Raw genomic sequence first — 14,319 nt, 5'->3', positions numbered from 1 at the left:
AATTGAGACGAACAATGATCCAGATTGGAAACGGCTACCATGTTAAAGCCTTTAACACGCACGTCCCAGCATTGTACCAGGTTGAGAAAGATGAATGAAATGAAATTATATGATTTTACATGCCAAAACCACGATCTGCTTATGAGGCACGTCGTAGTGGGGGACTCCGGAAATTTCGACCACCTGAGGTTCTTTAACGTGCACCTAGATCTAAGTACACGGGTGTTTTTCGCATTTCGTCCCCATCAAAATGCGGCCACCATGGCCGGGATTCGATCCCGCGACCTCGTGCTGACTAGCCCAACACCATAGCCACTAAGCAACCGGGTGAGGAAGATGAATGAAGCGTCGTGATAAGAGGAAGCAGCGCTGTTATGACGTCGTCAGTGAAACTTACACCAACTTCTCTCACTACAGCGCTTTACTTTTTGCATTAAGCACCGCCTCATTGTTCCTCTTTTCCGGTCGGGACGAACAACGTCGCCCCGACGTAAAGCAGCAGTAACAAAATAGAAAGGGAAAGAATGGGGATAGCAGGGGTGATCCCCTTCACTGGGCTTAGGGAGTGAACATAGCTTTTTATGCCTTTGTTACGTCACTGTAGAAGGAGGCAGGCAGGTGGAGCGGGACCTTCTTGCGTTGTTTCGAGGGTGGAGTCGGCGGAGGGGGAAGGAATGGGGCTGTGTCGTTCGAACAGGCTACGCTGACTGGCGCAATGACGGTGTCTGTCACACAAGATGCAGAAAAAATAAAAGTTAGCAAGGCGCGCCTTATTGGCTTCCGCGAACCGTCTCCCCCTCTTTGCGATGCGCTTCAAATTGACTTCTTAAGACGTGCCGAGAAACTAGCAACGTGAAAACAAATAATAGTGGTGTCATCCAGTCGTGCGCTGCACACAATGCTTGCAGGAACATGTATACGCAAGCGGCGGTGGGTTCGAGTTTTTCGTTCACTCCCTCTCTTGTCTTTCAACATACCCGCATTTGTTTGTCTGCTTGTTTGTTGTACCCGCTTCATATAGGCCGAGCGCTCCCCATCGCTTGCTTTTTTGTATTGTTTTCTTTCGCCCTCATCCTTTCGGCTTTTATCCCGACGCCACCGCTTCCTCTTTTTTTCCCGTCTGTGTTCTACTGGCCGATTTCCTTCAGGCGAGAGGAAAATGGTTCAAGGACATTGCAATGGAAGGGGTTCCCCAACGTCTTCTAGCTTTAGGCGCACCTCCCCAGCTTTCACTTTCTCTCTTTGTGCCTTTGTTTCGCTGCCTGCAGCACTAGTGTATTTTGGTGCTCTCCTTTTCGTTCCCGTGGCCTGTATGTCCGTGCCCCTCTAGCCAGAGACGTAACGGTTCAAATGAGTTGCTTCCTGCATCAGTATGGGAATGGATGCTCGTCTCTCCGTCGCATGCTGCGCCATCGGAATAATTACTGTTTCTCGACAGTCTGACTGTCACCGAGACATCTAGTTCAGACAGCACGTACTTGGCGCCGTTAGAAAGTGCGGGAGGCTGAGGAAGGTCATTCATGCACTACCGAGAGGCACCAAGGTCTTCCGGTCCGGTACACACGACCGTTGAGGCTATGGCGAGGAGAGCATTTGCCGTATACTTGCGAGCTGCGTTGTACTCCTTCACAGTGTACCCTTCACACGCCTTGCAACTGCAGTGCCATTCTTATTGCGTGAACGCGAACGGAATTAACGTTCACCCCATGAGGTGACACCGAATAATTGTAGTCAGATAACTTCGTTTTCCGCGATGACAAATTGTTTTTAATTTCCCACGGATTGCCAGATTGTATATTACAGCGTCACTAATATAAATGTGTGCGTGCCCTATTCGTGCGGAAACTGTAGAGGAGCGTTGTGTGGAACTGATCGTCCGCGGGAAAACACGCATTGTTCTCAGGCTGGTTTACTCGTATCCCGGCACCTCTGAGTGATGTCAGTTGAGTATTGTTTGGCCTGCTCACCCTAGCAGACAATGAGCACCCGCTGCAAACGCGGGGGCAGGACACTGGACCAGGTTCTCGACCGCAGGCTCTGGTGAGCGAACGGTGTCAGCGTTATCATGAAGGCTCGTGCATGCATATATGTGGAGTTTTAAAGTATCCCGCCTAAAGCCGCCGCTTCACTTTCATGACACTGCGTTTGTTAATAAGATGATTGTCCGTTGTCGTCGGAACTCCCTTTGTTCCGCGCTGTTATGTCGCAGTTCCTGACGCAACCAAAGCAGGCTGATTATTAGGCAATCCAACAATGTCTGTCTTCTCGCGCCTTCATAAGCGCACGTCCAGCCTAAGGTATCGCTTTGTTTAGTGCACCCGACATCGTCGCCACTGGGAGAGGTGCGCTGTCTTTCGACACTTACCCACGCGACCACGGGCAAGTGGCGTTAAAAAGACAAAAAGGAAACACGCACAATATCCAAGGCACCAACCTTCGTGACGTGAGAGCTGGGCTTACAACAACTCGCCGTGTTTACGCTGCTGCGAGTTGGCTGCTGGTCCCTTAGCTGCGATCCTTATCGCCGTGTTCTTATCGGCCGCGCGTGGTGCTTGTGGGTTCCGTAGCCAGCATGGCGCGCGAGTGCCGACAAGTGCGGGCGAAAGGCCCGCGCGCGCTCGGATCCCTGGTGGCGATAACGCGTGCGTGATTCAACCTCCGAGGGTTCGTTGCCTCCTACGTGCAGTCTGCGAAATGTGCGCTTGTTTCGCGTTGTCGCGCGCAAGCATGTTGCTTTTGCACGGTGTACCCTCGCACTCCCTCCGCCGCATCAGCCGCGCCTTCTGACGAACCAGTCATTGCTGGACCGCAGTGTAGTGCTTGCTCATTCGCTGTTCTTCGAGCTCTATTCTTGGCTTAGTGTTTTCGAGCTGCTCCTTTATTATCTCTTCTCTCTCTCTCTCTCTCTCTCTCTCTCTCATTTCTCAACTCCATGCAGCTGCTCATCGCTGGAACTCAGAAACTGACACCACTCTCACCAGCGCGCTGCGCTCTCTCTCTCTCCGTATTTCTTTCACTGCCTCTGCGCTGGCATATCTAAATGACATTGCTGCACGGATCGCTTTCTTTCTTTTCCTTTCTTTCTTTCTTTCTTTCTTGCAGTGGTGACTAGTGTCCCGATGTTTTCACGAGCTGGAAACAAGTTTGTGCTCGTTGACGCAGTGCTTCTGCAGAAGCAGCTTCATACTTGTTTATTATTGCCTTTGTTGTGGAGTAACTGTGATATCATATGTGCGATGGTCATACGATTTTTTATTATTATTTGTTACGCAATGTCTACAACGCATTCAGCATGATTACGTATGCGGGGACGTATAAAAAGTTAGAACTCGTGAAGCATACAATTACATATGAAAAAACACAGAAGCTGAAATTTGCTGTGAAAGCACCTTATGGCGTGCTTACGACGTTTACGTTATCTGACTTCCTTTCTTTAATTTTTCACCATATCACCCTGAGTAGCATGCCAGGCCTGCCATAAAACTCTTATTCGTGTCTATATCTCTAGGACGTTTACGTTTATGACGCGCACGTTTACTTATGGCGTGCTGGCTGCAAAGGGAAATCGCGTTTTCGAACCCGCATATTCTCAAGAGCTTGGTGGTGAGGCCGACAGCGTTGAAGGAAAATCCGCGTGGTTTGTGTTTACCATAACCTGCGCGCAAAGCACTTTCGTTCGAAACGAACAAACTTTGTAAACATCGCGCTTATCTATGGGCTCATCAAATCCGAGTGCTGCTGCACAGAGCCAAGGTCATTGCGAAAGGTCACGGAGTCTCTCACTAACGTGCATGGATGACCGAGCGTCCATTGTTGTGGTTTTCTTCTTGTTTTCTTGTTGTTTTCTCCCCCCCCCTTTTTTTGTGTGTGTGTGCGTATACATACGTCATCTCACGTTCTCAAAGCGCAAATTGTATCGCCTCTCTTGGCCCCCGACATCCCACTGTCTCCATTATGGGTCGACTTTGGGCTCGTGTTAATCGTCAGAAACATATAAACCTTGAACGGCGAAGGTTAGTGAGGCATCAGCGGCAGATCGCGGCAGATCGTGACTGAGCAATCTGTGAAGCGCTATACGCGCGTGAGCTGCGAATTGCGGCAGGTGTGAGGGGAGCGCGGCATTCGCGAAAAACGGAATCGCCACCGGATCAGCCCCAGTGTTTGTGCGTGTAGGCGCTGATGAAGCTCGACTGTTCTGATCACGGCAACAGCCACAAAGAGATCTTTGCACTGTTCCTTTTGTCCCTCGCGGACTGTTCTTCTTCTTCTTTTTTTCTTTTTGAAGTCTCGCACGTTTCTCGCAGAGAAGTTGCACCGGCCTTGCGCAGGCTGATACTCGTGTATTGTAGGCTTCGTTTAGACGTGCAGCAATCCAGTAAGGTAAAGGTAATTAGTAAGGTAAAGAGCAATTCGTTACCAACGTGTTACACTTGGGGATAGTCAATAAAGATCACTCGGCTGTCGCATTTCCTGCGCATGGTTAAACATGTAACTATGAACGAGTGCAGTGTGCTTTTTTTTTTTATTTGGATGAAACAGCATTTTTGTAATGTGACATAGATATCACAGACACACACGCACATACAAGAAAAAGGAAGTATATAGTTATATATACTTTTCTATACGGCGAACACCGTATTGCGAGCCGCAATAAATAATTCAATAGATAGTTTTAGAATAGGGGCCCCAATATTTTGGGGCCCCAAAGAGCTTTGCGGGTGTTTGCGTTGGGGCACGCAGGAGTGAAGAGTTTTAGAATAGGGCTTTGCGTTTGCAGATAGCGTCTTGCGCTGACAGCGCCACTACGGCGTCTAAGAAAAACGATTAAAAATAATTAAATACAATATACCATCTTATGACATGAATAGTAATTTTGACTTGCGTTTATTCGCGTTTAATTACAATTTAGAGGTTATTCTTCAAGCAGCAAACAATTAGTTGTGCTTAGTTTGGAGCAACAAAACCAACTTTACGTGCCTTCACCAGCCAAGCTTAGCCGTGTTAGGCCTACGAGCCATAAAATCCACACTCGAATTCGGAATCAGCGGCGTCTAATGAATCAATCTTCATAACACACGCTAGTTGAGAGAAAGCGATAACTGCAGTCACTTCTCCTAGCTTGCGAACTTCACGCATTACCGCGAATCGAACCCAGTTTGGTGCTAGGTTAGAGCCGTCGCTTCGATGGGTGCCGCCATGTTTGTTGACGCAAAGCTTTTGGGAACGCTATTTGAGCTCCCGCTAAATCGGTGAAATAGCGGTCCCAACGCAAAACCCAAACGCAGTTTGCGTCTCGCGCATGCGCAGTGGCTTCGACGCTATTTCTTTGGGGCCCCAAAACGTATGGGGCCCCTACTCTAAAGCTCTCTAATGAGAAGTAGTGCTTCTTACGGAGCCGCGTGTTTCGTTTCCATTTTATCGCCTAAATGGATACTGATATTCACTCATTCAATTGGGACTGCGGCATTTTTGTTTTGAGGCTATTTGTGCTTTCAGGGGGCAGAAGGGTCGTTATTAGAGATAAAATTAAGATCATACTTTCCTCTCAAAACTTGGCGCCGGGCGCTCACGGCGACAGTGTGACGTCAGGGACTGCATGTTATTTTACCGAATTTAAGTTTATTTCGTACAGGAAGTGTCCATAAAGGAGCCAGATAAAGATTTTTCTTATACTTGCAAATGCAAAATAATCCTGTTCATTTATACACAATCAACTAGCCCTTGAGTTAGCACTCACTGCCTGAATTTGTGACGTCAGTGAGAAGCCGTTGCGAGATCCCAAACTGGCATCGCCACTGTCACTCGCCTTTTCTTGTGGTTTAAGAAGAATCCAGTCGCTGAAAGACTGAGCTATAATAATTGCCAAGTGTGAATGACAAATCTAGATGAGCCTATTTTTCCTTTTATAGTACGTCACTGCCGGCGATGGTCAGAAGAACCGTACATATCGGAATCGGAGAGGAATAGGTCTGGCGCGTAACTTTGATAATGCAATGAGAAGGAACAAGCGGCGCCAGCTCACAGCTAGTTTTATTTAATAAGATCATAGGATGCGTGTAGTAGACCCACCATAGCACATGCGCAACGCGTTACAGTAAACAAATGCAACAGAAATTAAGAAAATTAAACTAAAAAGAAAACTAACAACAGTTATATCAGTGCTCGCCAGAATACTGAACATTGCTCCGCAGTTTTCTGGGCCCATATCCAAAACAAGCTCTTATGCTAGAATTGTTCGCAAGAGAAAATTCCAGCCTATCCTATATCATTATCGAAGGCGGGCGCCCAATGGCAAAAATCACTTACGAATGAAAAGCTTTGTGAATTGGGCGCCTGGTCTTGAATATCTGTCCTTGTGCTTTTTGCGAGATGTTGCCCTTCCCTCATTCGCGCATTTAATATAAAATATCACCAGGTGGTAAGCGTTGCATGTTCATAGATTAGAAACCGAACAGAGTGGTCCGAGTTCCCACCCACTCGGGCCATCCCGGCAACGAGTCGGCTCACCAACACGTTCGAGGATTCGTTGGTACCAAGCGGTGGGCCCCTCCGCGTCGGACGCCCCGGTGCCGGAGTCCCTGGTCACCTACCACGATATGGTAGGTGAGCACAGTGCCAAGAACTATGGCCTAGAACGACACGCCTACCCGTGCCCTCACGGCAGTCTTCCCAAGCGGTCCGAGATCGCCTGGCGTCGCCTCCAGTCCCGCACTTTCCGCGCCCCCTCACGCATTCGCACATCCACCTAGCTGTCATCGATTCACGCTGCTGCCTATGCTGCGACGTTGCCTCGCTGAACCACGTCCTCCGAGGCTGCCGGGAGGATTCCTCGCCCACCGACCTCGTCTCGTCATCCCCCACCGAGAAACAATGGGAGGCCCTCCTCTCCAGCACCGACCGAGACATCCAGACACGAGTGCTGGCACGAGCTGAAGACGTCATCGAGAAGCGCAGCCTGGCAGCCTACGTAGCTTAGCCTCACTTACCCCTCATTCCTTCGATTAATAAAGTTGTTACTCACTCACTTAAGTTGCTGTGACACCTCTGCAAAAAGTTACAACTTTGGGTTAGTAAGTATGCTGCAGCTTCTAGTGGGAATGGCGCGAAAAACGAGGACTGAGGCACACTACATGAACGCTGCACGGTGTTGTGTGTGTCTCGCACTGTTTCCGCTGTGAGGTGACACCTCCAACAGTAAGATCGTTCAATTAACTGAAGGCTGTCTAGACCGCTATGGACGATATGGTAGCATTGACTGGCCTGTAGGAGCAGCATATACGTCTCCCCCTTTTTGAAACAGCACGTGTGCGCTTTCCACCACTCAGGCATGCTGCATGATAACGTCGTGCCAGAACAGTCGTGCACCATGGCCCTTCTCATAGGATGCGCGCGTAAACAAGCTCGCGGTGAATGTCATTAAAACTCAGTGGTTCACAGTTATCTTACCATAAAACACCTGTTAAAGCAGTTCCAGGAAAGAAACAATAATAAAGACAGAGCTTCGTTACCTTGGGCACACTTTACGTACACCTTGCAGGAGACAGCAATAAGGCGCGTTTTAATCGCGATCTTCGTGGCTTGTTGCGACACCGAGACACAGGAGTAATTATACTTGACTCGCCTGTGCCGTATCCGACGCTAGGATTAGTCGCGGTCGAGTCAGAATTCTAACTGATCTCATGCGGCTCACTTACGTCACATGCGGACGATGCGCTCTCGCGTGGTCGCATGGATCCTTGAGGTCATGCAGGCGCTGTGGTGCCACACAGAAATTGTTTGCTGCACCATTATATGCGTAATTCATGGAAATTTCTCCCGCGATGGCTGCCTGTCCGCGGAGAAGTGCAAAGGTTGCCTTTCGAGTGTGACATTGAAGCCGCGTTGTTTTGTGTCGGGCGTTTGTAATATACGCTCTGTGAGGTAATCTTTCTCTTATCGCGACTGACTTGTGTCGCCTGGCTGCATGGACAGAGGTTGTCCTCTACGGCGCATACGAAATGCACTTTTTTGGCTGTATGTCTTCTTTTACCGTCACGGGTTTCGTATGCGAGGCGTGCGCTTCGCTATAAAAGCATGATTGTACCCAATGATGAAACTATAATCACATGGGATGGTACTTCCGGTGCACAGTATTCGGCCAGATTACTTCGCGTTTGTTTATGTATTATAATTTCTTTTCTTTTTAGTTTCGCCATGATGGTCGCACAAGTGCCCGTAGCATATGGCATTCCGCGAAACATTTGGCATTGTCCGTTATTAAGTCTTCAAGCTGCGTAATAACGCACGTGGATGGTACTGGCTGCCTCGATTCAAGGTAGCGGAAGTTTACTCATTAGTGAAGTTCAACGTGGAGCTGAAACGTTCATCTGTTTATTCTCCACCGACATACCTTAATTCGAGAACTTCTTTGGCCTTCAAGCTTGGAAGGTGCTCTTCGCTCACGCGCGTGGATTCTAATGCGGCACGAGGTTCTCACTACATCTTTTCGCCTCGCTTACAGCCGGCGAATCACGGCTGTAACTATAGTTGATCCTGAGCATCGAGATCACCGACCTGTTAACAAGATTCACGCAGCTCCGTGGTCCATTCCTGGGGCAGCTGTTTTGCATAGCTGGCACCTGCGGACGTGCATTTCAACCAGCAGGAAAGAAGGCGGCGAACCCGGCAGCCCGTTACGTCTGACGTTTGAGGCGACGCTAGCCTTGCCTGGCTCCCAGAAGGCAGCTTTGCCGCTCATCGTAGCCAGCCAACCTTGCGTCAGCGGCGAGCACGCCAGACGATGAGAATGTAGCAGGGAAGAGCGCATACTGTCTCCTCTGCGGGAGCACGCGCACAGGGGAGCCTCTGATTAGCCGCAATAAAAGATTCCTGGCGTACCCTCCTCGTCCCTCCGCCACCGAGACGCACGAACACGAGCTCGCTATTCTTTGCGCAGAAGGTCATAGCAATCGGCCGCCCCTGGCGGCGTTCTTTCTTTTCTGTGGAAACACCTTCGCCGCGAAGGCTGACTCAGGGGAGACGCGTCCTTAGCGGCACGCTCCGAGACAATCGACGAAGCTGCTGCTGCTGTTGTTTCTGCTTCTTCTCCATAGCATGAAAAGACGCGGTGTGCCCTCTCTCCGCTGCTCTTTTGTTGCCACAATTCGTCGTCGCCTACCTCGCGCCGGCCACGAACGCACGCCTCGCCCATCGCCTTGTGTGCGTGCGTGGACGGTGCGGCGAAAACAACCATGCTCCTTCGCTCGTTGTTGTGGTCCTGCTTGCGCATACTGCTCGTTACGTGTTGTACGCGCGGCGAGGGTTCCGCGAAGAGGGAGCAGCAGGGCAACAGCCACCGAGCACAACCGCCCTCGTGATCGTCTCTTGTGTGGCGATGGCGGTTCTACTCCCTCCGCACCTTTTTGGCGCCTGCTTCTTTATGACCGCAGCTCTGCGGTTGAGGGCGGCCGGTAATGGCAGCACCGCCGCGACTTGGGGGAAAGCGTTGGTCGGCGGCGGCGACTTCGCTTGTCGCGCACCGTTGCTCTCCATCACTGCGTCGTCTGCACAGGTGCGTCAACGTTGGGGGCTGGCGCAGCTGATCTCCCCGGCCGCGCTCAACCGTAGAAAGCACAGTTGCGAAATGGCTTCAAATATTCTTGTTCACAACGCCGTTTTTCAAGCTGACCTGCCGGTTGGTTGACACGTTTATGTATTAACAAAAAGAGAGCGTTTCCGGGAACCGTACTTTGACATCGGTGGCCTAAGAGAATTCACATGCAATGTTCCGTCCTTAATGCACTTTGCGAAGGTTGTGTACAACCTGTTTAAAGCGATGCCGGTTAAATTTCTTATGTTATTTTTTAATCCGAGGACACTTAAGCACGTTTTATGAGTTGTGAATGCGAAACCATCAATGTCCAATTGAATGCCGCTGAGCGGTCCTTCGAGTTTTGCGCTGTGATTAATGTACCATAGCCGTACGTGCTGCCCGAGCCAGCAAGCAGCAGCAGCCTTCGGTACCAACGCCGAATACCACCGACGTCTTGCGCGACGAGAGACCGAGGAAGCAGCAGTGGCCACCGAGGCAGGCAGGCAGGCTTGCCCAGCAGCTAAGCCCAGGGGGGTGGGTAACAGAGAGAGATACAAACCGAGCGCCGGCTTTTGAGAGTGAGAGCGAGGGTGACGTAGCGTCGCAACGATGCCATCTCCCCTCACGCAGCACCTGGCGCGCTATCGCCCAGCAGGTGTTTCATTTCGCCCGCTCTGCTTCGTCGAGGCGCTCTCGTGAGGCGCCGTGCTCGTGACGTGGCGTCGCATCCAATGGAAATTTAGGTGCCATTTGGCTGCTACAGGGGGACGCTGGATCTTTGACAAACGAAGCATAGAGGCATGCTGTCTCTGTGCTTCGTTTACCATCGAACTATATTGCACTGCTCTCTAATTTCGGCTGTGGCTGTCGTGCCCATGTTCTTTGGTAAACCACGAGGACTTGCTCTTGAAACCTCCTATAAGTGCCAATGACTTGTTTGTTTTATTTGATGATGCGGCGATACGTTGCACGCAAGACACGGTTGCGCCAAAGGGAATGAAGCCAACCAGATTCGATGGCAGAGATTCGGCGAACGCGCGTTCACGCTTGTCTTTGGTAGGCTACCGCAACTGTCTTGCACAGTTACGTGTGCGTGGGCACCTTACATCCAAACCGGCTCTTGCTGAGTCACGCTTAAGAAAACGAACTGTTTGAACGCCCGTCTGAACCTCCGGACGCCCTTGCTCCCAATGTCCCTCGCAGTCTACGCGTTTTCTTCGTCGTTGCTGCCTTCTTAGCACTCCGCTGTGCTGAATAAGAAAGGAGGGAAAGTCTTTTCTTCTTACCATCACTGTTTTCGGAGAAGGGAACTCGTCTTCTCACTGTGAGCTCCATTCATCGCGCGCTCCTCCGCTCTAGCCACCAATTCACGCGACTCCATTGAGAAATGCGCGAGCCAGGAGAAACAAACAGACCCAGAAGGACAACACAGGGTGCTTCGTTTCTTATTCGTATACTGAGGCCTTCACGGGCCGGAAAAGGAGTCCCCCGTCCTGTTTTCTTGAGTCTGCTCCCTTACTTCTTTTCGCCCACTCTACTCTGCTTTCTCGCACCCGATGCACACATACGACCTCACTCATCCATCGGCTTGTATCCCAAAAGTAATTGAAAAAAAGAAAAGAATGAAAGAAAGAAGGATGCAAACGCGCTCAAAAATCGCTGCGGCGTCCACTGGCACCACCTGACTTAGCACTACTCTGCGATTCCGTGAGAGGGGAGGTTGGCGCGGCCCGGCGCTCTGGCGCGGGGCAGCTCGGAAAAAGGAAATACACACCGTAACATGCACGCAGCCTTGCCCCAGTCCTCAAAACTCAGTCCCCGCATAGTGATGATGATGATGGAAATAAGCGAGGAGGTTGAGGGGGGTGTTTGGAAGGTTTCATCCATGGCGGTGGGGAGCGAGCACTGTGGAGGCAGTGGAGGGGTTGGCGGGGGGTGTCACGGGAGAGTAAGGAGACGGGGAGACCCCCCCCACGACCGGATGTGACGGCCGTGGCCCGCTCTCGCCGCGCTGCTCGCGCGTTTCCCCTTCTCTCCAACCGTCTCCGGCCGTGGCTCAGGTGTCGTCCGTCTTCTTCACTCTGGTTCGTCCCCCCAACCTTTAGGACTCAGAAGTGCTCACCGCCGCCTCTCCCTTACCGCCCTCCTTTCGTGTAGCGGAGCCGTTCTCCCTCGCCTTACGCACTTTACTAGCCTACTACGACTACAACTCCTCTCCATTGACATTTCGAGGGCGAGGGTGGTACGGCGCGAGTGGTGCTGCGTCTGTTGCGGGCAGAGCAGCGGAGACGAAGGAGCCAGCAGCGCAAGCGACAGCACATGGTCGGCGTCTGGTCTGCCGGTGGCAGTTGTGGTAGTGGTGGTGTTTTGGTGGTGCCGCCACGTCGTGCCGCTCTTTGCTTCCGGAAGGTTGCCAGCTCGGCGAGTTTCTTGTTCTGAAAAGCTGCAGCGCCTGGCGGATTTAATTCCCCCCGTGCGCTCGCCACCGCCGTCCTTGACCGTCGTCGCGAAGACCGCGCGCGATTGACCACCGCCGGCTTTCCCCTTTCGCAGCCCGCCCGATGTCGTCAGCCGAGAGTGTGCCCGTGAATGGAGGAGACTAATCACCTGTCTCCGTCGCCGGTTTCTGTTGCCGCCGTAGTCTCGACGCCGCGCCGTCGTCTCTGGGGCCACACCATCACCGAGAGCTAGGACGACAAGGCAGCTGCCCACGACGAAGCTCCGCCGTTCTGTGTTGGCGATGGATACGCGTGATGGATTACGGCTGCCGCGCCTACATTAAGAACGTGTGACCTGATTTAGCCACCGCCGCTTCTTTGCCCTTGAGCTTTCACACCGTTTGGGCGCCGCTCACAAGACTCCGACAGCTTTTTGTGATCCAATGTGCAATTCCGGAGACCCTCCTTCACGTGACTGCGGGCGCCCTTCTCACATGTTTGGACTGTGAGGTAGCCTGCACTTTACGAAAGTAAAGAATCAAAGTGAACACAAAAGTGTACAGACGCGTCCTTGCTAGATGACGATGGTGCTTAGCGAAGAAACGCCGCGACCACTGGTCAAAAACCGAGCACAGATGCTCCCATCCGGTCCGCCGTCGCCGGACTCAACGCCACGGTTGACGCGAGAAGCGAACAACACACCCGTCAGTCACCACCATCACCATAGCCATAACGAGATCTCCAGAACGGACTTTAAGATGCGGCCGCCTCCGGCACCTAAGACAGCGCTTCACAAAACTACAAAAGGTAAGCTCAGCACAGTTTCGAACTAGAGATATTACAATTCGGGTTCTGAATCCCTTAGTTCACCTCCTGCAGCGTTTATATTGTCATTACTCTCCCACCACATTGCATTTGCACAAGAATGCGCGATATTCTTGATGTGGTATCTTTATCACGGTCGGTGATATACGCTCAACTGTGAATGTTAAGCTTTCTCGATTCACTCTCTGGTCGTATTCTGCATCCATAGACATTTCGATTCTTCTGGCTTTGCGTAATTGGATTGGACGCCCTCAAGCCACTGTTATTGAGGAACGGCCAGTCCGAGCGATGCGTGATCCCTCATATGAAAGAGAAGTCATATGAATGGTCGTAAAATACGGCCCCGTGTCTCACCAGGCTAGTCCGTAGTCCTCAAATTTCTGCTAAACTAGAACAGCTGTCATGAACTGTCTTATTGCCGCTAACTACTACTACGCTATGCAAGAACACGCCTTGGTTCTTGGATAAACGCCTCTTGTTTGTGATGACTCCAGCGCGTTACCTCAGCGCGCTAGAAGCAGGGTACCAACTCCCGCATGGCGTGCGTAACCGATTCGCGAAGGATGACTCGCCACTTTTACGTGAGGCTTTGGGTAGAAAGGACTGAGGAACACGCCCTGATTTGCATACGTGGGCGTCTGCCCTCGCGGCACCTGAATGAAGAGCTGGTGCGCGAGCGCACCACGAGTAAGGGAGAGGGGAAAAAAAGGGGGGGGGCAGTACGATGGCGCCATTATCATTGACACGGAGCCGGAGCCGTGGATGATGGACGAGTGGGAGCACAAGTACGAGAGTGCAGGCGTACGCACGAAGACGGCGGTGGCGCCTTACTCGTGCAACGTTTCTTCTCTCCCTCTCTCGATGCCCTAATCGGATTCGCATTTCCGCGGAGACGACCCAATGGCGGGGACGCGGCGAAAGACGGAATCTCGTTTTACGCGTATTTCCGTTCTCCGCGCTTTGTTCCAGGCCAGCGCACGCCTTGGGAAAGATGGCCAAGCGGTGGTCTCTCTTTCATTTGCTCTGCTCGTGCCTTTCTTTTTCTCCGACCCATGTCAGCACGTGGCCCCAGCGTAGCTTGCCGGCCTGTAGTTTCGCGCGTACATAATTAGTGTGTCGAGTCACGCTCTCAACCTTTGCAGGGGAGGTGCCTTTCTGGGAGGTCTTTCGGCGTGAATCCACGACTCTTTTTCCCCAGTGGTCATGTGCTGGACCGGACGTTGCCGGCGCGAAAGTGCAATGACTTGTAACATTTTATAGGAAACAGCAGCTGTTGTGGGATTGAACTCGCGATTATGTTGACGCGAAGTTTATCGTAAAACAGTTGGTCCGGGGCACGTAGGAGATCTTATCGGGAAATAAGCGGCCCCGCTCCATCTCGCCAGGATGGCAGCCGGGATGACGTAGTTGGAACATGTTAAAATGTGGGCGGTGCGGCGAGTTCCATCGCTTTCTTGAAAGTAACCAGAGGTAGCAGGCATGTGT

At 51.6% G+C, this 14,319-nt stretch overlaps 1 protein-coding gene across 3 annotated transcripts in view; it reads left to right on the top strand.

Annotated features, from left to right (window-relative positions):
• Positions 1-14,319, top strand: part of LOC126532314 (protein C-ets-1-like) — a 195,769-nt gene that overhangs the window by 111,708 nt on the left and 69,742 nt on the right. The window contains exon 1 of one of the 3 annotated variants that reach the window (XM_050180004.3): positions 11,886-12,816. The exons of the other annotated variants lie outside the window; for them this stretch is intronic. Within the exon in view, the coding sequence (XP_050035961.1) occupies positions 12,588-12,816 (229 nt within the window). The 5' untranslated portion in view covers positions 11,886-12,587. Of the gene's footprint in view, positions 1-11,885; positions 12,817-14,319 lie in introns of those variants that run through there. 3 annotated transcript variants of the gene reach the window in all.

This window comes from Dermacentor andersoni, chromosome 5 (assembly GCF_023375885.2).
Source record: "Dermacentor andersoni chromosome 5, qqDerAnde1_hic_scaffold, whole genome shotgun sequence".
NCBI lineage: Eukaryota > Metazoa > Arthropoda > Arachnida > Ixodida > Ixodidae > Dermacentor > Dermacentor andersoni.
The sequence above is the reverse complement of the archived record's forward strand: the minus strand, read 5'-3'. Positions and strand labels throughout refer to the sequence as shown.